Below are 26828 nucleotides of genomic sequence, written 5' to 3' on the forward strand. Positions count from 1 at the left end.
TTTGAAGTTGCTATTTTGAGCTGGATGCAGATAAGAAGGTTATCTAAAAGAACCAGCGAGGCTGTTCCTCAGACAAGCAGTCACCTTGTGCCCTTAAAGACCTCAGACCTCCACTGATAAACCGCCAGCAGCAGCCCCACTGCTCCAGATACACTATCAGCCCTCAGAGCTCCACTCACGACCTCCAACAGAGACGTATCGCAAGTAATATGTGATTGTCCTCGAGATACAGATAATGTTGCAGTAATCTAAACTAACAGGATTTGTTTGGATGTTTCTTTTGTTGGAATATCCTGCTGAAATCATAATGTAATAATACTACAACTGTATTTATATAGGACATTTCATTAAAAAAGTAATACAATGTGATTTACAAAAGATGGAAAATACACCTAAAAGACAGATGCAAGGAATAGGAACATTAAAGGTGCTAAATGCGAGATTGGGAGCATTTCTGTTGCCTCCGCACGGCTCTCAACATGGCGATGGCTCGTAGCTAACGGTGCTAACAGCGCTAACAATGAAAACAACAGCAGTGCAGAGCAGCGGCCGTGAGCTAGCCAGTGGGCCACTATAAGGCACGCACGGCCGGCTCGGCTATGTCAACAAAGTACGGAGAAGCTTGGATTACAACACACACAGGAGAAGAGCGACTTCATTCTCTGCTCGGGTTGACATTAGCTACTCCTCCATATCTTTCCATAGCTAATAGTTGTTTGATGCTACATTAATGCTCTGGATATCGTAGCACCTTTAAAAACATAGCAAACAAATAAAACAGTAAATAAGTAATTAATACTGTGGATGAAGTAAAAGTAGGTTGCAAGTGAGGTGCACATTCTCAACCGTTACTGTGAGAGAGTCAGCAGAGAACGCTGATCTTTTAGGAACACAAACTGAAAAGGTCACTGATGTATTCTGTGGTGATGCTGTGAAGTGATCTGAAAACAATGATAAGCACCTTAAAGGAATACTTCACCCACAAAATGACCATTTGTATATCAACTACTCACCTGGTGTTAACTTGAATTGCTGAAGAAAAGTCTTGACATAGTGACGTAAGTGGGGTCACGTTCAAACGGCCTCCATTTACTTCACTTTTCTCAGTTTTTTGATACTCTGTTTTCTTCAAGAATTCAAGGTAACACGGGGTGATTAGTTGATATACAAACCATTTTGGGGGTGAAGTATTTCTTTCAATTCAGTTCTGTAGCTCACAGGCAGCCAGTGGAGATATTTTAGTACATGGGGTGATTTGTACTCACTTTAGTTTTGGTGTGGATCCTTTTCTATAGATATCGCAATAATAACGTTATCGGAATTCTCTCCTTAATAAATAATGTTGAGTTGTATTGTTAAAAACACTGTTTGGCTGTTCACAACTTGCCAAGAGGTGTGAACCTCCACAAAATCTACATATTGTATATCTATGTCTATGTCTATATCGCATTGAAATGCTGTTGGAGCTTGTAGAGCTGAGCAAACATTCTTGTTTAATTCTGGTAAAAAAACGTTTTTCAGTGGGTGTGGGTAAACTGCAGCATTGGAGGGCAGTGGGGTGACGGCCCGAGAGGCCTTCCTTTTCCAGCGCTGCAGCTTCTCGTTCGTTCCCACTACACTTTACATTCCCCAACATCTCACTCACCACTGAGCCTACGTCAGTGTGCCCTGACTCACAACGCTGCCGCACACGTACAGCACACACAAAGATGCCGAACTTTTACAGAACTTGGCAACAATGCCATTTTTTTGATGATCCGGTGACCTGTAGCTACATTTCCTTTTTCCACCGCAGCGCCAAACATCCAGGAAGGCTGCATCCAGCTTGCAACAACACAGAGCCAAGGCCTTTGGGGGTGTTTTCATATGGTTATAAATGGGTTGTCAGAGTGTCTGTACATCTCTCGCTGCTCAGGGTAAAGTCAACAGCTCTGGGGGTCATTCATTAATCTGCAATGCCATGGGCTGACATGTGCAAGAGGGCCAGACTGCCTGTAACCTCTCACAACCAGCGATACCAGCAGGATGGAGAGAGAAAGAGAAAGAGAGAGGGGAATACGGTCAGCTCTGCTTCTCCTCAGTCTCTTGCTCTTTCTTTCTTGTCTCTTTCCATCACCCCTTCTTTTTATCAACATCTGTTACGCTGTCGGTCTCTGTTAGCCGGCACCGTCATCCATCACAGTCTCAATTTCTGGCCTGTTTTTTGCTATTTTAGCCCATTAGATCCAGAAAAAACACAGAACGCAAAAACAAAAAAAACAGAAGAGACGGACAGTTTGAAAATCGAAGCAAACATCAAGCAAAGAGAAAAGAAAAAACAGTAGCCCCGCCATAGACACAGTTGATTCTGAGCTATTTTAGAGACATTTTCCAACCATGCTATCAGATATGGATGGTCACCTTGCCCTGGCATAACCTTTTTATGGAGCTAAACTGGGCTGAATCAATACAAACCAATCCAATATCTGCAGACAAAGATCCTGTGTTCTTCTCTATAATCTCTCTAATTTTTGTCTTTCATGTCCTCAAACAATCACCAACTAGGTCTTATTTTGACCTTAGAAACAAAGGTTGTCAAAACAATGACACCATAAGGTCCAGTAGTAGCAGCACTCAAGATTTCAATCATCACAAGATCTTTCTCAGCAAATGGAGTTGCTCTGTTGTCATTGAACATGATCAATTTTAGTGTAGATGGTCAATTTTCTGGGCATTTTAAGGTCTTATTGTCAATGGTGGCTTAAATGTTGATATGGGAAGTTCTTTCTTGACCAATGGAAACAGTCAAAACAATTTTACCACAGGGTAACTTCCATGACAACTGGGCTCCACCATTGGTTGTATACAGAATACAAATACCTAAATCAAAGACTGTCGGGACAAAAGACTCCACCATGCACCCAACTGACCCTCTCAACTGAAGCCATTTTTCCCCTGCTCTTTTTCCTATTCTCTGAAACTTTCTCTCAGCCTTTCTGTAGCTACTTTTGCTCTGCTGATGGTCAGATCTTTTGGCTTCCGTCCCATCTCTCTCTCTTTATCCCAGGCTGAATGTGACCGTCATATGGGAAAACTGTAATAAAGTGCATGGCGTGAACAATGAACCAACAGCCCCTACCCCTCTGTTTCCACCCATTGCACCATCCAGCGGTTGGAATAATGGCTTTTGGGAATTCGATGGGAATGTGCGTTCTGTTTTTTAAACACAATGCAGAGCCAGCTCAGAGAGGCGCAGGGGGATGTTGGTAACGGTGGGGGATTAGCAGAGTTAAAGAGGAGGTGTGGTCTTCAGCGTGTCCCATACCATCCACATCCAGCTGTGGTTCCTGCATTGTGTTCTCACCCAGCCCGTTCTCATTCCCAGAGTGTTAAATACCGATGCCTTGTCACGGCCGTCGGCGTTCGATACCGACGCTTTAGTGGCAGTATATGAGACGCACCGGGTTTTCCATTAACTACAATGTAAACCCATCCGCGTCAATATCAAGGGAAAGTGCTGTGGTGACGTAGTTTAAAGAGGGTCCAACAAACACAAGGGTTTCATCCAGGAGACCGCAACATTAAGCATTCGAACAAAAAGTGACGCCGAGGGGTCGGACAAAGCGTAAGTATGTGACGAGCTGGGATGAGAACATGGCAGCACCTGTCAGTTGGTTGCTCAAGTCACACAACACCAGGAAGTTGCAATTGGAAAAACCTGATCCACAGGGATACGGCATGGAAGTCCATGAAGGTGTGACAACTGTTGTCCTCTTCTTTAACTCTGTATCCTTTGTCCACCTCTGTTTCTGCTCATCTAGATCTTTCTGCAATAGAGTGCTGCAGGAATGAGTCCTAAAACCCGGAAATGAGTCAGGATTTTAGCACTTTAGCACTCAAAGAATTTTTTGAATGGGTTTTTTAGTTAGATGCCTGAAATAAGATCTATAGTTAACACAAGCTTAAGAGATTTAAAGTTTCTCTTAACTCGTGAATTTTGAAGTCTTTGTGTGTCTTAAAAAGTTGCTAACAAGCAGCTAAAGTAGGCTACAAAACGTCATCATGTCGACTCGTCCACCTTTAGCCTTGTTGTGTATACTCGCGCTCATCCGACCTTGGTGTAGTTAATTTATAGCCTAACATTAGCTTTTTACTTCTGGTGATCATATTCACGCGTCAAAAATCTTAAAACTGGTTTATCTTGCTGAAAAAAACATGTAAGTATCATGAACGTTTGTTTGCCACAGAGCTTATTTTCTGCAATAATCCAAAAGCAAATGGGAAAATCCCATTGGCTTTTTGTCGAGGTAACCAGGTGATGCTAACTTCCTGGTTCTTACAAAAATACATCCGCCCTGCACCACTTTATGGTTGAACATCATACTTGTGGTGTCCTTGACTTCCTCTAACCTCATGACCTTTTTGTAACTGGACATGCAACCCCATGGATTGCAGATGAAACCATCTAACCCGTAGCTACATTAATCCTCTTGTCTTCTTCTTATCAGGGACATATTATACGTCAGAATAAAACTAAAAAAGTGCATAAAAGGAGAAGGAAAAGTGTGACTCTTCCCTTCCCATCCATCAGTTGGCTCCAATGGGAGAGGTCTGACCTATCTCACACTCCGAAGGAGCGTAGGGACCCAGTCATCTCTTAATTCAACATGAAAAAACAATGAGTCATCAAATAGACTCAGATATACAGAGGCAGATATACTAACTGGCCTGTCAGTGGAAAGGGGGGGGGGGGGGGGGGAGGGAATTCCCAGAAAGGCAAATAAACACACACACGTCAGTTTGTGTTCTTGTCATGAAACGCATGGTCAACTTTTAGATAATGATGACAGAATCTGGATTTCTGTGCTCCAACACATCATTAGTGTCAACCCTGAAAATATGCCACATCAGCAGAACAGTAGAGGCTATCTATCTATTAGAGGATTACGCAACTTGATTGAGTACATACTGTGGGCCTCCAGGCAAAGCACACCGTCCCATGTGTTGCTACATGTAAGTGCAGCAATTTTATGACACATTGAAACAGACAAATTGCCTTGTCTGAAAACAATCAGCTGCTCTCAAGCACCAACAAAACTCTTTAAACTACACTTTAAAAATCATCAATCACAATGGATGCTTGTTTGAAAAAGTGCTATAAACATAAAGTGACACATCTATATATATATCTATATAGGCGTCTGGTATAATGACACGCGTGGCTCAGTCTGACCTCTCTGACCTGTCTGACTTATAATTAATGGTAATAAAAACTAAATGGAGAGGTGAGGAAGATCCCGCCCCAGTGGCTGGGAGGAGGAGGAGGAGGAAGAGGAGGAGGAGGAGAGCAGGACAGTCAGAGAGCTGGAGAGAGTCACAGTGTGGAGAGCAGGAAAGCAACAACACAAAGTGGATGTTTGGACGCAGATACTTCCATGATTGGAAACTTTTATACTGGCGAGGACAACATATGGACTTTTGACTTCACGTCGAGGAGAACTCATTTTTGGCAATCGCATATTTTGAGAACACGAGAGAAAAAACACCTCCCAAATAACTGCCACACACCACCGGGATGTTTAGATGAGAGCAGTAACTCCAACAGGTACGATATGTTAACTTTATTTTCCACTTCAGGTCTATATTAGTTTCCAAATGGTCACTCTATTTAACTTTGAGCAACTTATCCAAAACAGGAAAGTTGATCAGACCTCCATGAGTTGGCATCTTGTCTCAACTAGAATAGTGTTGAAACGTTGCCAACAATATCTGTAATTTTTAACGTGTTTATTTCTGTAATGTGTACGTGATTAAGTTTAATTATGACTTGTTCATCCAACATCCGGATTACACGATGTACACTATAATTTCAGGATTACTTTGGAACTTTTTCTATTATGTTTCCTTATCACTCATCATTATATCATTACTTTCACTAGAAATTGAATTAGTCATAAAATGATGACATATGTGTCACATAATTTATGCACAGCAGGAACTGCCACAGCTGTTTGTTCAGTATAATAGGGACAATGAAGAAAAAAAGAAGTTGTAATGACCTAAATCTATAGCTTCCTCTTCTGTTTTGTATTTGAGCGACTTCTTTACAAATCTGTCATATATTAAGTGTGTTATGTCATTTGTTGTCTTGCCCAGAACACTTTAATCTCATGTAATGCACTTCCCTGGTTAGATTAAGTAATATGAATTAGGTAGACCTAATATATAACTTATTTTCACAATTTTTTATGTTTCTACTTAACAATTGCTTTCATTTCTGAGTCCTAGAGATTGTTTTCTTCACATAAAATCATCCAAAATGTTGGTGAATGTAACTTCTGTGACTTTAAAGTGTTGAATATAACTTTTAAAAACAAGTTTGATCCTGTAACAGGAGGCAAGATGCAAGTTGTGACTCTGCCCGGTTGAGCAGCCTCGCCTCCCTAAGCTGTATCCAGTGCTGTGGTGCCCTCTGCTGTGTGACCGAGGAAGGCCAGGCAGCATGGGGAACACATGGGAGGATGGGATGAACCCGGTCATCGTCGAACACTACAACCACTCGGGGAAGTGGGACCGGCCTCGCAGCGGCAGCGCCTGCAAGATGGCCGTGCTGCTCTTCATCTGCGTGCTGATCGTTCTGGAGAACGTCACGGTCCTGCTCGCCCTCTGGAGGAACAAGCGCTTCCACAGCCGCATGTACTTCCTCATTGGAAACCTGGCGCTGTCGGACCTGCTGGCCGGCGTGGCCTACGTGGTCAACATCTTCACCTCGGGAAAAAACACCTACTTCCTGACGCCGGTGCAGTGGCTGGCCAGAGAAGGGAGCATGTTCGTGGCCCTCAGCGCGTCCACGTTCAGCCTCCTGGCCATCGGCATCGAGAGGCACATGACGATGGTGCGTTTGCGTCCGTGCGAGACAGCAGGTCGGGGGAGACTTTTAGGACTGTTGGCAGCCTGCTGGCTTGTGTCAGTGCTGCTCAGTGCCCTGCCAAGTCTGGGCTGGAACTGCCTGAACAATAGAGCCTCCTGCTCCACGGTGCTGCCGCTCTACGCTAAGAGTTACGTGGCGTTCTGCATCAGTGTGTTCAGCGCCCTGTTGGTGGCCATCATCATCCTCTACATCAGGATCTACCGCCTGGTAACCTCCAGCGGCCGCAGGGTGAGCAGCAGACCTTCAGAGCGCTCGCTGGCCCTGCTGCGAACAGTGGTTATTGTTCTTGGAGTGTTTGTCATGTGCTGGACCCCCCTCTTCCTCCTGCTGCTGCTGGACGTTGGTTGCAGCCCACATAATTGCCCCGTGCTCTACCAGGTGGACTGGTTCATAGCCCTGGCTGTGCTCAACTCTGCCCTCAACCCTCTGATATACACTCTATCGAGCAGGGAGATGAGGACGGCCTTCTTCAAGCTGCTGTGCTGCTGTCAGACCAGCTTGGAGCACACAGGGACTCCTGTGGCGGGCAACCCCCACCTGGGCACTGTCATTCCCACAGCGGAGAACAGCAAGACCAGCGGAGGAGGGGGCAGCGGGGCTGGCAAGTCTACGCTGAATAGAGGGAAGGTTCCCACACCTATCAACTCTGACAACAAGTATGGAGATCCCTCAGCCACCTCTGTGCCCCATCCCTCTGGGCCTGCAGACCTGCTCTCAGCTGTGCTGGTGAAGGCCGGGGCGCTGCCGCCCCTAAGCAAGTTCTGAGTGGAAGCATCTTAAAGGGATAGTTTGGGTGTTTTGAAGTGGAGTACTAATCCATAGTTAGTGTAATACCTACAGTAGATGACGGTCGGCACACCCTCAGCTTGGAGAAGCAGACAGGAGTTACCCCACAGAACAAAAGCAATGTACTGCTGTGGACGGGGCTGGCAGCAAAATGTATTTTAGTCACCTAACAGAAAGGCCCACCTAAAAAAGTCAATATTAGTATAAGTGTACGCTATATTTTGAATATTTTTGCCAGTTTACCTTGCTTTGAGACATTTATACTGTCTATGTTTCCGACGGGGTAACTGAAGTCTTTATCTATGCTCTCGCCAAAGCAACCAGACTCCAGTGAAAAAAACTGTAATTTTACCTCGCAGAACACGGGGGTTGCTGGTCTACCGCTGCCTCGATCCGTTAGTTTGTTTGTGTTATTGTGTGACTTTTGTTAGTTCGTATTCACCAAAGTCACACAATAACACAAGCAAACTAACAGGTCAAGGCAGCGGTAGACCAGCAACCCCCGTGTTCTGCGAGGTAATATACAGTTTTTTTTCAATGGAGTCTGGTGGCTTTGGTGAGAGCATAGATGGATACAACGCTTCAGTTTCCCGGCAGAAAGGGCTGTCTGATGCCAAGGTAAAGGGGTGAAAATATTTGAAATATAGCATACACATAAGCTGATATTGACTTTTTTAGGTGGGCCTTTCTTCTAGTTGACTAAAATACTTTTGCTGCTGGCCCTGTCCACAGCAATACATTGCTTTGTTTCCATGCGGTAACTCTTGTCTTTTTCTACAAACTGGGGGCGTGCTGACCGTCATCTACTGTAGGTAATACACTGACTATGGATAAGTAGCTCATACAACAACACTTCAAAACACCTGAACTATCCCTTTAATGAGGCCTTACAGTCACACAGAAGTAGACATAGAACAGACATAATCCTGCTCTCAGCCACTTTTTGTTTATGCACTATGGCCAGTGTAGCAATGGATAAAATTAAGTAATGATATTCAGCTGGAACCACATAAATGCAGATTAGAGTACCAACAAAGCCACTATTTACAACAACTCAGCAATATTATTAACACCAGAGTGACTGATGTGTTGTGTTTGTCTTACACAGTGATTCACGTTCAATGTTTCATATTTCACTATAAAATGCAACACAGTTTCACGGACATGGATTAAGCCAAGCCCCAAATTGAATCTCTTGTCTTAATTCATGTCTGTGAAACTAGACTTGGTAATGCTTCAAACAACAACAGAGTATATGTTTTGGTAAAAGAGGTTGCGCTTCAACGATGGGATTCACAGCCGGAGTGCTAGACCCAAAATCCAATAAGCATAAACATGTGATATGGAAGCACATCCCAGATATCAAAATCAAGAAGGACTAAATACTAGCATTTCACTTGTTTCATTGGCTCACATCACTACAGAAAAACGCTTACTTGTTTCAGCACGGAGCCTTCTTCAGAGCGAACAACAGATATTAACTTTATTAGTGTTTTGTCTGTCAATGTGTTTATTACATTGTGTTATTATAAGCAGAAAAAAAACTAATTAGGGCACTTTTTTTGCATGTGCTATATGCAAGTACTCTTAAAACACCTGCATTTTCCATCACAACTTGACTTGGTAAACTATTTATTTTCTGTGAAAACATTTGCCATCTTAATACTATTGGTATACATTTTTGCTATGGTTTGTGTGCATAAAAAAACCATCATGGTACTAGGAGTTAATTATTGATTTTGTTATGATTTGAGATGCACTGTGAGAGAAAAAAAAGTTTGTTTGTCAGACTAGCGGCCTCGTGAGGCTGTGATACTCATTACACACACACACACACCAGAAAATGAAATATGAAGACAGTGTTACTATTATTAGATTCTTACCACTAGTGGGACAGAGCGTAAAGATTGTCCTGACGGTGGTGCTGCAGGAAAAGCTCTAATCAGGAGGGTTCAACTTCTGTTCGGTGGCCCTTTTTGGACATTTCATTACTCTGTCAGCATCAGCTGAATTAGCGTGGCTAATAACTACACTTGTGTACATTTTCTGCTTCTCATCAGCACAACTAGAAACCACTCACACACGTCAACTAACCACTAGCGAATAGGAGTGTTGGATGTGAATTATTTAATGGTGGTAGACTGTAAATGACATTTCTGCCCAGGGTGGTGTAGTGCCTGATACCATTATATAGCCAATCAAATAAAATCCTATTCCCTTTTATGAGATTTTCACACGTGTCATGTTTTGATATTAAATCAATGGCTTGCCTTCCTCTCATCCATGCTCGGTCTCTGTGTTGGTCCCCTGCACACATTGTCAAGGTACTTATACAGGAAAACCACAGATAGTGATTTTGTCAGTATATTTGCACCATACGAATGATCTGTCATAGTCACATAAAAGCTTAAACCATACATATATTAATGCACAAAAGCTCTAATTTGTCAGTTCATCATTTGCTATTCAGACAGGAGAAGAGAAATGTCATGTGATTTAACCTGCTGCACTCATTTAATATCCTAATGGGAAGCTGATTGATGCTCTCTTATTCCCGTTCATAGGTAGACCCGGGTCAGCCAGTGATGAATAATGCAGAGAAACTCTTGATATTTATTTTAACTATGGGTTTCCAGCTCGGCGAGGTCAGATATAGCCATTAGTCATGAAAGATGCACTGCATGGATCTTACTTTGAAGAGCTTCCTGTTGTGAAAAGTCACATCTCCCATCATTCTATAAAATCTCTGAAACGTTGTGTGACAAGCCTCAGTTATTGAGTATGTTAAAGGGGACATATCATGCTCATTTCCAGGTTCATACTTTTATTTTGAATTCCTACTAGAACATGTTTACATGCTTTAATGTTAAAAAAAAACAATTTTTCTCACACTGTCTGAATATACCTGTATTCACCCTCTGTCTGAAATGCTCCGTTTTAGCGCCTGTCTCTTTAAGAGCCCTCCTGAAAAGGTCAGTCTGCGCAGAGGATTGTGGGTCAGAACAGCCAGAAAAGCATGCTGGCTTTCATATTGGAAAATACGACCAGATGTAGTAGGACATCCTGGTATTTTTGGCATGCTGCATTTGACATACTATGTATTGGGACATACTAAATCCTTTTCTAGTATACTAAATAGTATGGTAGTATGAGTATTAGAACGCACAGTGAATGGCTTGTTGAATCACATTTTCTGATCCAGGCAGCACACAAAAATCTGAGTGGGTTGTCTTATTTCACAGTTTGTGGGTTGGTAGGCACTCCAGATCAAATGTATGTGAACAAGCACTTAAGAAGTGAGTTTTTCATGATATGTCTACTTTAAATGAATAAGATAACCTAACTGTTTGGCTGAGGTTTTGTTACGTCTTCTCTTGAGACATTCTGTTTGAATTATCTTTGACTTAAAGGTGCAATATACAGGATTGGGAGCATTTCTTTTGCCTCTGAGCGGCTCTCAACATTGCGACAGCTGAGCCGGTGGCTCGCAGCTAACGATGCTAACAGCGCTAAAAGTGCAAACAATGGCAAAAGTGCTGACAGAGATAAAATTTTTTGGTTGCTACGCTTCTGCGATGACAGCTGTAACCGCCGTATAAGAGCAGTGCAGAGAGGCGGCCTTGAGCTAGCCAGTGGGGCACGCTCACATGCACGAACGTGCACTAAAAGGCACGCTCGGCCGGCCGGCCTGGCTATGTCAACAAAGCATGGAGAAACTCGGATTACAACACACAAATAGTGACTTCATTCTCTGCTCAGGTAGACATTACTCCTCTATATCTTTACATAGCAAATAGTTGTTTGATGCTATATTTATGCTCTGGATATTGAATTTAGTTCCTTTAAACGGTGATGGTTTTCACATCACACATTTACAGGATGTTTTTAAACAAAAAGAGTTCCTGATGTTGCATTGTGGAAAAGGGTTTGGTTGTTATGAACTCTGAGAAATGATCAGAGACTTCAAGTGTTTGTTTTCTAGATGCTGATAATCATGTGTTTGTTTATGTTCTGCTGCAGCAGTGAAGGTTACTCTGACTTGAATCGATAGACGGGCTGATTACAGCAGAGTTTGTTGTTCATACCACGTTGCACAGCAAAGAGCAGACAGGAGCTGACAGACTGGCATTTCATACTCACCTGAGCTAACGGATATGTCTCTGCTCCGCACCTCCAGATCTGATGAGGAAAGACAGCCGAGCATTTCCAGCTTAAAGGTCACTTGCTGCTTCCTGTCAGAAATGTTTTGAACACTGCTTCCTGAATTAGCCGGGGATGATGGTGGCGTTACGCCATCTGGAACATTAGGAAATGCCAAAATGTTGAGCTGTACAGCGTCATTTGCAGTCAATCCCTCTCTCCTTCTGCTTCTTTTCCTCATTCTCACCCTTCCTGTCCAACTTGTTCCCCTCTTCCATTTCCTTTAGTTTGAGTCAAATGTCTTTGTTGTCCACATAAAACTCTTCATTGTCGGTAATTTAACTAACCGGGTGAACATACAAGAGTAGACGTACTCCACAAAGGACAGAGACATTGTTTGGCTGTTGGCTTCCAGGTGTCTGGAAGCAACTGCTAATGACTACCAGGTGTGTCAGCTGATTGATGCTCAGTGGCATCAGTTAGACAACTAAGCTTTCTACCTTGGCGGTATAAATTCTCTTGGATCAGAAATTCAGTGTCTCGAACCAAAAAGCTCTTTATTCCTAATCATTTAAATCAAGAGCTTTGTCTTATCAAACCTGTACGGCCCTGTTCCCGAAATAGATAATAGTGAATTTCGTGATGAAATCACATTTTGAAAAACCTTCCAGTAACAACAAGACAGACTGCTACCTTTTACTGGAAAAGGACAATCCTAGAAAGATCGGTCAAAATGAGGAAGAAGAATATAAACAAAAAATTCAAATTCAGAACAATATGGGAGTGCAAAATGCTTTCAAGGTTTATACCGAAAGTATTTAAAAGTTCAGTATTTGTTACCTTAGAATGAGCCGTTTATATCTACATAGGGAGCGGGTCCTCTTCACGGAGTCCGCCATGTTTCTACAGTAGCCCAGAACGGACAAACCAAACACTGGCTGTAGAGAGGGTCATGTGTTGCTCTCCAACAACTCTTGGCACACAAAAGAAGATTCAGTTGGTTGCAATCTGCAACATCGCCAATAGATGCCGCCAAAACCTACACACTGCTCCTTTAATTTCCAGATTACGTGAACACACAAGGATCAAACAGTGCTGAGTATGAACATCTAACTTCATGTGATGAACTCAAACATGTAACTGATATTGGAAATCATGAAACAAGACATTCATCTATGAACAACACAGAAATGACAAAACAAAACAATAAATGGTAAAATTGTGGTTATTAAAGGGTAACCTTGGTATTTTTCAACCTGGAAATTGGTCCAGTATCGAGGGAAAACGTTGCAAATGGGCTGCAATGTAATCGCTCCAGGCAACTCTTCACCATCAATGTACGTCCACTAGAAGTGCTTGTTGTTGCTACTGACAGATTCAGATTGTTATTATAAGTGTCTGACAATATTATTGAAAGGACCCTACAGAGGAATGAAACCTTTTTCTTACCTTTTGCTTTCTGTTTGTTATTGTGTCATGTGACTTGTTGCCAGAAGACAATGGTGGAAATGTGAGTGAGAGTTAGAGAGAGGAGTGCCGGTGTTGTCAGAGTACAGAAAGCGCAGCTTAGTGTTATCTGGAAGAATTTCAATGTCATGGAAAACCCTTTTTATTTCTCTGTAGGGTCCTTTCCATAATGTAGTCAGACACTTATAATAACAATCAGTCAGTCAGTGACAAAAACAAGCACTTTCAGTGGACGTACATTGACAGTGAAGAGTTGCCCCGAGCAATTACATTACAGCCTGTTTAGCAGCTGCCGTCTGCAGCGTTCTCACTCAATACTGGACCAATTTCAGAAATTGTTGCCCCCATTAGTCACTTAGACACAAAAACATGGGAAAATAAGGTCCAGGTTGAAAAATACCGATGTTACCCTTTAAGAGGAAAATAATCACACTATGAAGATGAGCAGGAAAGACAGAATTATTGCACATCCCGACTGTTCTCATCCTCAGACTCAGTTTCATCATCTTTTCCTTTAATCTTTGTCCAAAATAAAACCTGTTCAGTGAACATTCATTTTCATTTTAATCTCCTTTGTGTCCTCACATTCCGGCAGATGACACCTTCCATTTGTCCAAACACCTGAAACAAACACTGTTTAATGGCTGCATGTGCTAACTGGGTCAAACACCTTAATAAATCATGTTAACTAAATAGCCGTCACCAGTCCTCTTTGAGGATTTAGACATGGTGGATTTGTGTCATTCTCTGTGCACAATGCCTATTTGCATATGACTAATGTGAACACGACAGAGGACAAGAGCATCACACCACCCCCTGTCATCATGATCCTGGCTTTATACCGCTGCGTGATGAGGAAGTGTGCATACATGTGAGTGTGTGTGTGTGTGTGTGTGTGTGTGTGTGTGTGTGTGTGTGTGTGTGTGTGTGTGTGTGTGTGTGCATCCGTGTGTGTTTTTGAGAGAAAGAACAAAGACTCCATCTGGTCCGAGCCTCTGAATGTGCCAGTATGAAACACTTCTGTCATTCTCGAGTCCCTTTTTGAAGCAGCCTGGAGGTGGAGTGGGGCCAGGCGGTGAGCGGCGAGGGGTCCCGTTTGAGGCGGCCGCTCACGCAGGGAGCCCCCAGCCGAAGCCATTCTCTCCTCCACAGCTGAGTTGTACCACTCTCACCAGAGGAGACACACACAGTCATGCGGTGCGTGATGATTCTCCTCCCCTACCTCCACCTCCACAGCTCTCTGACACAGTGTAATTACTTGTGCAACAAAGAGAGCGAAGACCAAGGCAGGCAGACTTTGGTGATAAGCTCCCCGAGATCAGAGGGCTTCATCCAGGGAGCAGCTGGGGAGGAGCTGGGGGGAGCGGAGCCAAAGGTCACATGGTAGGAGGATATCTAAAGGAGCTTGCTGAGACTTGGATTGGTAGACACTCCTCCCAGCATCCCCCCTCAACACCCCGCTGCCAGTAATTCTCCTGTCTAGAGCGGATCAAGCAGTTGAGTTTCACAAGGAATACTAAACTAAAATATATATATATATATAGGTATATCTGTCAGTCTATTTTCTCTCTCCTGAAGCAACAATATGGGAGTCCTGAGCCTAACGTGTGCCTCGTCGCTGCAACTAACATTTATTTTCATTATCAGTTAATCTCTCAATTAACTGATTAACTGTTTGGCCTTTAAAATGTCAGAAAATAGTGGAAAAATCTCAATTTCCCAGAGCCCAGGGTGATGTTTTCAAATTGTTTTTTTTTTGTCTAAGATACAAACACATTCAATTTATAATGATATAAAACAGAAAAAAGTGGCAAAGCTTCACATTTGAGAAGCTGAAACCAGCAACCACCTAAATGATTAATTGATTGTCAAAATTGTTGTTTTCTCTCAACTGAGTTATTAATGAATTGACTACTTGTTTCAGCAACTAATCTGTATAACAGCGTGAAAATGATCACAGATCTCTACATTTAAATGTCAGAATAAAGTATGTTTTTCTCTTGAGGACAGGAAAACCACTGTGCAATCAACCATCATGCTGCTCATTCCACCTTAAAATAACTTGATGCGTTTTTCGTCTGTCCCCCTGCGTTTCAATATCTTACTCTGGTACGCCGTGGTAGCCTACCTAGTAGAGCAGGCGCCCCATGTATCAAGGCTGAGACCTTATCGCAGCGGCCTGAGGTTCAAATCCGACCTGTGGCCCTTTGCTGCATGTCATCCCCTCTCTCTCCCCCTTTCGTAACTATCACTGTCACCATCATTAAAGGCATAAAAACCACAAATAATAAAAAAAGGACAAATATCTTAGTCATGACTGTTTACTATGTGAGAAAGTAAACTCGTCCTCACTAGCAACAGGAAGAGAACTACACACTCGTTTTTGTTTATAAGTGTATCTTAAAGGTACAGTGTGTTGGATTTGGCGGCATCTAGTGGTGTGGTTGCAGATTGTAACCAACTGAGTACCCCTCCGCTCACTCCTCCCTTTCCAAGACTGCAGTAACGTGAGCTGCCGAGTGCAAAACCGTGGTAACGACATCCTCACCATAATAACACTACTTTAGGAGCAACGGGAGTCAGACGGCGGCTGGCGGTATCACTGTTTTGTGCTCTGCGGCTCATGTTATCGCAGTTTCACAAGCGTGTCGGAGAACTACGGTGGCCTTCAGGTGACATAAAAAGGCAAAAAGCTCTCTCTGGAGCCAGTGTTTGGTTCGTCCGTTCTGGGCTACTGTAGAAACATGGCGGAGCAACATGGCGGACTCCGTGAAGAGGACCCGCTCCCTATGTAGATATGAAGGGCTCATTCTAAGCTAACAAAAACACAATGGTTCTTAGTTTCAGGTGATTATACACTATACTTCCAGTACTTTGCACCATGAATTGAATGAAGACTTGAAAATCTAATTCAACTGCACGAACTTAAACTAATTGTTTGATCTTTTTAGAGATGTATGTGCTGGCGTGTTTTGTTGTGTGTCTTCTCTCAGGTCTCTCTCTCTCTCTCTTATGCAAAGGAGATGTTGACCACCTGATTAAACAAAATGTGTATTTGCCAACCAGCCTTTCAATACCACCCTATCATAACAGATAGGTGGCAGGAGTGGATAAGCAATCTCTTCCAAATTCAACATCCCCCTCTTCCCCCAAAATCCCCCAAACAGCAGCTGCTTCCTCTCCAAACCCCTCAGTGATTGCAGTCCTCTGGTGAGGCCTGACGGCATGCACACACCTGCTCACACTGACCCACGATCCATCTCCTCCACGCCTGCCCGCCACAACTGCTGGGATTAGCGTGTCTGGGATAGGGGATAAGTGAGAGGGAGGACGGCGGCAGCGGCGGCCTTCTAGTCTCACATGCGTGTCCCGTCCCTCACTTGTGGCGTTGAGCGTGTGATCACGGCTGGATGATTCTGCATGCTTCTGTGCATGCGAGCAGCCTGGAGGTTTTCGTGTTGTGTGAAAAGAGCACGATAGATTTCAAGTGTGCAGTGTCCTCTGAAATCTAAAATCGTACTCACAACAAATAAATAAGCAACAGATCTGTCTCTCACAAGACTCCCAACATTATGGAAGTGCAGAGCTAAATTGCTGCATTAGCCCTTTAACAAAACTCCATTTAAATATTTTATTTAAAGGACCAGTGTGTAATATTTAAGGGGATCTATTGGTAGAAATGTAATATAATATTAATAAGTATGTTTTCTACAGTAGCTTAGAACAGACAAACCAAACCCTGTTAACTTTTACTTCTCGTGCCGAAGTTGATAACTTTACTCGCTCCTGTCGTCGCCGCTGCTCTCTCTCTCTTGCTTCACCACTCACTTCCCACATACACACACACTCTCCAAGCACTGGCTCTGCTCCAAATGACCTACGCTACTCTTACAACAACTGGCTCTAAAGAGGGCCATTCGCGTTTTTGCGTCGACCGCCGTAGCTCTCCAACACTCTTGGCACACGGGAGAGGCTTCAGTTGTTTACAATCTCCTCACCTCACCGCTGGATACCGTCAGATCCTACATACTGGAACTTCAACCTCGGATGGTCTCTTGAGATCAAAATGTATTTCTTATGATAGAGTTCTGGGCAAAATGGCTTCATGTTCTCACAGTGACCATTTAATATCACTAAGTGTCTCTTTTCAATGTCAAATGATTAATGGCGATGATGTTTTTTATTGTTTTGCTTCTCTCACTTGCTGTTTTTTTGTTTGACTTGCCATAGTAGGAAAAGTACAGGCGTTACTAATAACATAAATGATGGCTCTTTTCTATTCAAGTCCCAGTAAGCCAAGACAGCGTGACTCAGTGACTCAGCATGCACAACAGCAGGACCTTAAAAATGGAGCATCTAAATGGAATTCAGCCATCAGATATTTTATTATTTACACCTGTGCTTTTTAAGACTGCGACATGTCTGTGAAAAAGGCATCTAGCTATTGAACACAACTATTTCAGGCCATACATGCATATGTGTGTGTGTGCATGTTCTGTGGTTTCCCTGTTTCCATGTGATCTGGCTCTGCGGTGATCACAGGTGTTCATTCCTCCAAGCCTGTCTGATGGATTAACAGCTGCCGTCACCACGTAATCGTTGACACCCCCCAGATCTGACATTACACACATTCTGATATGACAGCTGCACACACACACATCTCACAATTTACACACACCAGCAGAATCATGGTACAATGCTGCTAGGACGGAGCCATTTGTTCCAACTTACACAACTGTGCCTTTAAGAATAGAGCTTTATATTAGGTCTCCTTCAGACTACTGTAATATAAATACTGAAAAAAAAGTAGAGACAAGGTAAGAGTTATACAAAAGCCAGAGAAATGAGAGTGTGATATTTGTTTGATTTCTACATGCTGCACTGCCACTGTCGTTAATATTCATATCCCTCCCCAGGGAGCCTTGTTTGAAAAATGGGACTATACAGCCCCCCTTCCAATGTCACCGTCTCTCTCTCTTACACTCACAAACACCCACGCTCACACACTTGTTTGGAGTCTCATTGGGGAAGAAGAGCCAGGCAGCGTCTTCCTCCTCCTCCTCCTCCTCCCCTTCTTTTTTCCTCCTTCACTCTTTTTCCCCAATAGAGAAGTGATCCAGCTCGTCTCCTCTCTCCGTCACGCGGGTAATCAGCCTCCGCTATTTCATTTGGCTCAGTAATGAAAGCAATCCCCGTGCTTTTCACTGCGGCACAGCCCAAATAATGAGGGCTGCCTCACCCCTCCTCCTCAGCCACACCTCACCCCCACAGTCCTCACCCTCTCCCTCCCTCCCAACCCGGCTGTCAACGGATGAGGGGAAGCAAATGTGCGTGCATTTGAGTGTGTGGAGCACGCGATCTTGCCAAGTCCTTTGTGCCTCTTTTCCGTCTTTCTAGGTCTAATGAGTCTATTGTAGAAAATGTGATCACCTACTGTAGACTCTCAATCTGAATATTTTGGTTTTCTTTTTGAATCAAACACAAGACCAATTCCCTTCTCATTTTTAGAGGCCTAAACACAGTATTTCACAAGACACAAGTCTGAAAATAAGAATGATTGTGTGTAGCAGAATTTAGTTTTTCACAATTTCCTCCCACGACTCATCTCCAAACCCCTTGTGGGGGTTCCAGCCCCCAGGTTGGGAACCACTGATCTACATGTAGAATAAACACTCTGCTTCAACACAGCGGGTAAATTATACATCCTGTCATCTTTTATTAGTGACAGAAGATGGCCTTAATAATAATAATAATAATACAACCAAGTCCATTTTGTATTAAGAAGCAATGATTTGAATAATTTTCCATTTCCAATGGTGGTAAATGTGTTTGGTAGAAGTTGGCTCTCCTCTAAAGTCTGTGTTTGCCACACAACACTGCAACCAGGCAGCAGACATGGGAACCCACTCCAGATGGCGAGCATTTAACTCAAATACAACTCAACTACAAGCCGAAAAAATCTGCGCTCAAATATGTAGAAAGTGTGAGAACGTGGCCGACGTTTCACGTTTGGCTTTAAGTCAGTGAGAAGACAATGACAGCAGGTTGCCTTTTTTTTTTTTTTTCTTTTTTTTTTTACAAACCCAGCACTGTCTACCAAATGCAACCAACAAGAAATACAGGTCAGCAACACAAGTACCAAAACAACACAGCTTCTCTGTTGCTCACTATGAACAATCAACAAGTAACATGGAGATGTGTCAAGCAAATCCTCAACGTAAAGGCCCTGACACACCAAGCCGGCTTTTGGACAGTTTGGGGCCGTCGGGGAGCGTCTGTCGGCCTAGCTTTTGTGGTGTGTCCCACACCGTCAGCTCTAGTCTGGCCGTGTCGGAGGTTTTTCGGCCGATTCAGCATGTTGAATAGGCGACGGAGCTCGTCGCCGTTCAGCTTAAACAAATCAGTGCACTAGAAGAGAAGTGAGGGAAAGCAAGCAAACGAGTAAAGTGAAGACGGCTCACACAGAAGGCTCTTCTCATATTTCATCTCATCTCATCATTCCAATACACGGATATTTTCACAACGATATGGCCATCTGGAATGAAATTAAGTGATGAGTGAGAGTGGTGTGAAAATGGTCAACAGACGCCGTTTTGTTTCATGTACGTAACAACGACTTGTATATCCACTGTCCTCGTTTTTTCCGGTTTCCCTTTTTGAATGATGAATGCAGACTACCGCCTGTTAGTGTGGAGAGTTAATTCATCTCACGCAGGCGCAGAACGTACGTGGTGACTGGCCGTCGGCTGGAGTCTTTGCGACGTGTTCCAGTGCAACTTTGGTCAAGACAAAGGCGACGTGAGGCGACGCAACAGTCTGCCTTCATCGCCGTTTGTTCTTTGATGTCGGCTTGGTGTGTCTGGACCTTAAAGCAGCATGAAAGTGCGGAACAGACTGGGTGAAGATTAGCAGGTGTGGTTTTGTGTAGAAAAGCATCAGAAATATAACTGCTGTTGGTAAAAACCTTATATCTTCGAAAATAGCATTTTTTTTTTTTTCTTTTAATGGAAAATGTGAATTTCCAACATTTCCAACAGGATCTCCCAAGCCCGAGGATGAAAAAGGTTTCTCATCTTATACAGTACAATTTAATTTATTGATTCATATAAACATGAAAAATCATCAAAATATGACTAGTGAGGTTTTCACCTAACAACAGCAATATTGTTATATATTTTTACCAGTGTCAATGAGGTGTTTTTTTGTGGAACAGCAGTAATTAAATCTCTCGCAAACTGGGGCATCAGTACATTCAGAATATACAGACTCTCTCCCAGCTACAGCTCTGCTGACTTCCTCTGCATTTCAGTCAGCTGTGAAAGACATGTCGTAAAGAAAGAGGGAATTTCACATGTCCTGGAGTCAGCCCCCTCGGTTCGGCAAGGAGATGAGAGAGAGGAGTTACAGCAAAGGTGGCCTAAAGTTCAGGTATTGCATTTCATGTGAATCAATCCCCCGGATGTTAGAGACACTTGGCACAAGTACAACAGCAGTGGTGGGTGAGGAGGGCATTCGCCTCTGGTGGTGTGTTGAATCATCAAAAGTATTCCAGTTCAACGAGAGGAGAGAACTCCGCTGGGTAGATCCCATCAAACATTCAAGTTTTACGTGTCCGATCACAAAGACATCCAGGAGGAGCGTCAGAGCGTCTGCACCAACACGGGGAACAGCAGGGACAGATGCTCGGCGCCTCGGATCGGGAGTTTGTGTGTGGTGTAGAAGTGGATGACTTCTGGGATGGTGTCAAAGGGGGGGCTGTTCTGTCCCAGCACGTACTTGCCGTCTTTATACTGCGTGAACTTCATGTGCATGAAACCCTGGCAGCTCCTGTGAGGTGGAAACAGGAAGAACAGATTGAGAACGGAAGGAGACAAAAGAAGAAAAGAGAGTGGGATGAAAGTGAGAAAGGGCGTGTGGGAGGGAAAAGAGGGATGACATGAAATGTGGGGCACATAAAACATCCTGCAGCCGTCCACACATTCTGTCACATAATGACACAGTGGAAATGACAGCCTGGATTTATGTTCACTTCTTCTTCTTCCTGCACTTCACAGGACATGATTCTAACCAAGATTTAACGCCGTGTCACAAATTAGGAAGGACGGGACATAATGATGGATGAACTGAGTGGTGAAAGAGCACATGGAAGGAGAGACAAAAGCCAGAGAGGGTGAGAAAGACGACCGCTGGACTGTGAACGCGGCTTAGCCGATAGAACCACACTGGTTCCTTCCCTTTAAGGGCCACTCAGCCACGACGGGACTTCCCCTTTAAGAGCCAGCCAGCCAGTCATGATGTATGTCTAATTATAGAAGCAGAGGGAAAGACAAGGGCTGAAATCGGTCACCATAATTGTCATTGCTCCAAATTAAATTTTGAAGAGCAGTGAAACCCCAAAAAACACTCGCTGTGACTAGAAACAGGCAGTTTATGATGGTCCCGCTGGCCTCCAGAGCACCGAGAGCCAGATGCTTCATCACGTCAGCGCTCAGCGTGCTTTCATCCAGTCCTGTGTGTTTTGGGGACTCTTTGTATCTCGTGGTACATCAGAACCTACGAGCGCTCTCCCATAAATAATCATGCAGGTTTAAATCTGTCTGCTTTGGTGATGACTCACTTTGGAGTGATTCTTTCATTTTGTCTCCGTTAAACAGCCTTCATCATTCCTCCCATTGTCCACATTACTGTGTAATCTTACAGTAGGTGTGGTTCACTTTTTCCAAGGTGCACCACAATGACAAAAGCGCATGGATGTCACATTATTTCACATAACTTAGCTGATATTGGTTGTTATTACACAAGCTGTCCTTACTGAAGGGTACATTGACATCACAAAGGTAGCGTCAGTATCCAACAACAATCAGCACACCAGTCACAACACGCTGATGTAGACTAACCTCCTGCTGCTTTCCAATCTAAACGCAGACATGATGGAAAATTCCAATCTATTACAACTTGGGCCTTATTTCTGTAGTTTTGGCTGCTGTTTCTATCTGTCATGATAACATTGTATCCACCAAAAGTGACTGCCTATATCAAACGATCAAACAAACAAGCCAATGGTTTAAAACCATATCATCTGAACCACTGTGTTTGGAGGGAAAACCCAAAGAATTAAGGTGTCCACCACTCACCTGGCTGAAAGGCTTTAATAGGTGTTCAAAGGACCATCTTTGTTTAGCCAATCAGGAGCTGCCTGTTTGACTTATTTTTAGCATTGTGTTCCTGGATTTCAGCAATTAACTTATTGATCTATAATGTTAATGTTATAATTACTGGTTAGAATGATGATTCAAAACTAAAACAGTAAAGGCTGTATGAAACCGAAGTATGAGAAACTCTCATTTTGTGTTGATTTTGGCGGTCCCTGTGGACAAAAGCTGTAGTGTTTCCAAGCACCACCATTAGAAAACCTAATTTTATTGCAGCAGGGTCTGACAGTCTGCCCCGTGCAGTCCTGGTTCTGGTTCTCCCATGCCTCCCTTCCCTCCAGTGGGCCAAGTAATACGGCGTGGGCCTCCAGCAGCGTTGTGTCGGTGTTGGCTCCCAGCAGGGACAGGTGAAGCTGCGAGGCAAAGCTCTGCTCCTGGCCAGAGGAGGAGGCGCTGCTGCCGGGCGCAGAGCTCCTACTGCAGGTCCAAGGTGGTAGCGAAGCTGGATTTGGGTCTGTAGGAGTTTCTGGTGAACCTGCGTGATTTCGCTGGAATCGGACCCGGTGGCTCCGATGATAAGCATTACGAATAAATATATAGAAATAGCCAATCTTTTGCTGATGGTCTTGTTTACTTATGTAGGTCATATAGAGGCATCGGCATTACATGATTTCATAACCAGTTAAAAGTTCCTCACAGAAACTTTAAGCCGATTAAAGATCTAAGCGGCTTCGACTCGTTTCAGATTGTGCCATGCTGTTCTTGGTTTTGTTAAGAATCTAACGGCCTATTTCAATGAAGGACAGAACCACCTTCTAACAAAGCAAATTAATAGAGTTTGCATTTTCATGAGATTTCACTTCTTCCAAACTTCATGTGCGACAGCTGGAGAACCAGTGTCAGTAGTGACCTTGTTGCTTGAGCAAATGTGCATGTGTGTGCATGCGTGTGTGTGTGTGTCAAACCCACTCTACTCATGTAAATGAGTAATGCATGAGCTTGTTTATATGTCAGCACAACACAGTGACACTCTGTGCCTCACCCCCCTCCCTCACTTCCCTTTTCCCTCCCGGATCCCCTTCTTGTGTGGCCCACAGAAGGTAATTCATATTCATTAGTGATTACGGGGAGGATGATGTGTGCAGTGAAGTGTGCTCTACCTGCCTGATTACCACTTAGAGGGCCCGCTGGGGCCATAGAGGAAGGCCACAGAGAGGGGGCCAAGGATGGGGTGAGGACAGAGGCATGATGGGAGGGCATTGTGAGGCCGGGACGATGGATCGGGGTAGTAATTACAAGGGAGAGATTTGACCAGATAAGCAGTATTGTGCCCTGCAAATGAGTATCGGGAGAGGAATCAGCACGGCAGTGATCTTGAGTGGGGGTGATGGTGCAGGGAAGGGAGGAAGGGAGAGACAGATGGAGAGGTGTGGAGACTGCGATATGAGATGTGTAGCTCAGGTGGTTTCACATACACTTCACACACTTCTCAGTCACATGGCAGAACAAATTTGAAATATGCAATTAGTTTGTAACGCTGTTTATGCGAGAACAATACTGAAGGTGCTCAGGTGTGTGTGTGTGTGAGTGTATCCATATCTTACCGTAGAGACAGGGTGTAGTCAGAGCGGTTGTTCTGACTGTTCCTCACCAGGTAGCTACACTCTTTACACAGAGTTAGCAGCGACTCTGCCTCCGAACGCGACAGTGAACCGTGGTACCACCTGATAGACAGAACAAACACACATTAGTGTGATTAGTGTGAATGTTTTTAAAGAATAATATTTACGATTCATACAAAAAAATGAATAAAACACATAATTCCAAATAAGAAAAAACCTCTTTGGCCTCTATTTTCATGGCAGTAAATTCTCAGTAACAGCAGTAACACCATGGCCATGCTAGCATCTGTGTAGCTGCACTCTGACACAGCGGTGCGTTGAGCTAAATGCTCACAACAGAATGCCAACATGCTCACAATGGCAACGCTAACATGCAGATGCTAAGCAGGTATAATGTTTACCACGTTCACCATCTTAGCTTAGCATGTAAACATGCTAACATTTGCTGATTAACACTAAAAACTAAATACAATTGAGGCAGAAATGTCATTAGTTTTGCAGGTAATTGGTTTTAAACCAAAATTTTGGAAGAATTAAAATTTCAGCTGATTTTGATGGCACTAGATAAAAAGTTAAAGGAACAGTGCGTAACATTTAGGAGAACGCAGAGTGCAAAATCGCGTTACTACCAGCCGTCTTATGACTTCTGTTGCTCCTAAAGCAGTGTTATTATGGTAAGGATGGCATCGGAGTGTCGTGAATGGTGCTACCACGGTTTTTCACTCGGTGGTTCACGCTACTGCAGTTTTGGAAAGGGAGGAGTGAGCCGAGGGGTACTCAGTTGGTTGCAACCTGCAACCACACCGCTAGATGATGCCAAATCCTACACACTGTCCCTTTAAGGGATCACCAAAGTTTTTACAATTCATCCTGAGGGTTGAATGGATAGCTGTACTAAAGCTTATGGCAATCTCTTCCATAGTTGTTGAGAAATATCACTCAAAACTACAGATATGACATAATTGGTGGTGCTAAAGGAAAAATCAGGGGATTGCCTCTGTGGACCAAGAGTGTCTATACAAAATTTGATGGCAATCTATCCAGTAATTATTAAGATACTTCAGTCTGGTCCAAAGTTGTGGACCAACCAACAGACATTGCCATCCATAGAGCCATGCATCTAGTGTGGTTAAAATACAGGAAGTGATTCACCAAAGCATAATAAAAATAATAATATACCAAACTGTTAGGGATCAACATAACCTGTAAGTAACATCATTATATTTTTCCTGCCATAATAATGATATTTTCTTAGTCAGGTGTACTGAATGCTACAGGTTCACAGTGATGTTGTTTCTCTGTTTAAAGCAGAACTGAAGGAAACACAAAGCTCTCAACACCCCCTTAAGAGATCGTCAGGGAGTAATGGGGCATAATAATCAACTACTATCCTCAAGTGAATGTGTGCGAAAGTGTGTGTTTGTGAGTACAACACCGTGTGTGTCCCGTGTGTGCACATGTGCATGTGTGCTTAAGGGGTGTCATGTGCTTGGATTTCATTAGTAAAACGGCCCTTTATGTGCACAGAAACAGCACATAAATTACACCAATGATGTCTGAAATTACAAGACCAAAGTAAATGTGTGTTTTTAATGTTCTGACTTAATTAGTTCTCATTCTAACCTTTCCCACTTCTGTAAGCTCTGATGAGTGCTGCTTAGCCGAAACACATAACCGCTTCGTTTGAATGTGTACGCGCCCTTAATAGTTCAAAGCAGAGCAATAAAATTGATTTATTTGTGGGATGTACAACTCCCTTCTCCCTGAAATATTCGCTTTTATAACAATGTATGATAAATGTATGTGCATGGCAGCCATGCAGAGACATTTGCAGCCTACAGAGATTAATAGTTTATGCTAATTGTGTTTACATGCACAAATAACTGCATAATTTAGATGAGTTTAAACATCATAACTCAGAATAATGCTCCAAACAAAATGCCTGGTTTAATCCTATATTTCTGCGATATGTGAACATCTTATTCCTTACTATACTTGGATGGCCCCATGTGTAACTGTTCAATATTGCAAAGCATTGTGGGTACAATTTGCAGCTGATGTGTACTGTATGACCTGTACTATTACTGTCATTTTTCTTCTAAGACAATCTCTTTATCCTGTATTATATTCAAGGTAATTAAATGAATGGCAACAGAGACACTCATTCATCATTAACTATCAAAAGTCACTGGCTAGTACACCTTGTAATTTGATTAAACCTTAACTGGAGTGTGGCCTATATATAGTCCAACACATAACAACTGAAGGGTGTAAATTACCAGTTTCACCACGATACTATATTATATTGATTCTTTGGACAACAATATTTGCTGATATCACAAAGTCTGCCACGATACGATTTCGAAGGAGGCTAAATAAAGCTCCAAACTTATGCTAAATTTTGGCGAGGAAAAACTGGCATGGCCATTTTCAGAGGGGTCCCTTGACATCTGACCTCAAGATATGTGAATGAAAATGGGTTCTATGGGTACCCACGAGTCTCCCCTTTACAGACACTTTATGATAATCACATGCAGTTTGGGGCAAGTCATAGTCAAGTCAGCATACTGACAGCTGTTGTTGCCTGTTGGGCTTGAGTTTGCCATGTTATTATTTGAGTATATCTTTGTATTCTTAATTCAGTACCTGTGAGGGTTTCTGGACAATATTTGTCATTGTTTTGAGTTGTTAATTGATTTCCAATAATAAATATATACATACATTTGCATAAAGCAGCATATTTGTCCAATC

The 26828-nt window shown here is 43.2% G+C and overlaps 2 protein-coding genes across 5 annotated transcripts in view; one reads left to right on the forward strand and one right to left on the reverse strand.

Annotated features, from left to right (window-relative positions):
- The first annotated feature begins 5315 nt into the window (after positions 1 to 5315).
- On the forward strand, positions 5316 to 9919 carry s1pr3a (sphingosine-1-phosphate receptor 3a). The gene is made up of 2 exons (XM_074635485.1): positions 5316 to 5584; positions 6374 to 9919. Exon 2 carries the CDS (start codon positions 6482 to 6484, stop codon positions 7673 to 7675), a length of 1194 nt encoding a protein of 397 aa, XP_074491586.1. The 5' UTR covers positions 5316 to 5584; positions 6374 to 6481; the 3' UTR covers positions 7676 to 9919.
- Positions 9920 to 18995: 9076 nt separating this feature from the next.
- Positions 18996 to 26828, reverse strand: part of shdb (Src homology 2 domain containing transforming protein D, b) — a 30751-nt gene continuing 22918 nt past the window's right edge. For all 4 annotated transcript variants that reach the window (XM_074635481.1, XM_074635480.1, XM_074635482.1 and 1 more), the window contains 2 exons: positions 24060 to 24179; positions 18996 to 21130 (listed from right to left, as the gene is read on the reverse strand). In XM_074635481.1, the coding sequence (XP_074491582.1) occupies positions 20944 to 21130; positions 24060 to 24179 (307 nt within the window). In that variant the 3' untranslated portion in view covers positions 18996 to 20943. The remainder of the gene's footprint in view (positions 21131 to 24059; positions 24180 to 26828) is intronic.

This window comes from Sebastes fasciatus, chromosome 5, assembly GCF_043250625.1.
Source record: "Sebastes fasciatus isolate fSebFas1 chromosome 5, fSebFas1.pri, whole genome shotgun sequence".
Lineage (NCBI taxonomy): Eukaryota > Metazoa > Chordata > Actinopteri > Perciformes > Sebastidae > Sebastes > Sebastes fasciatus.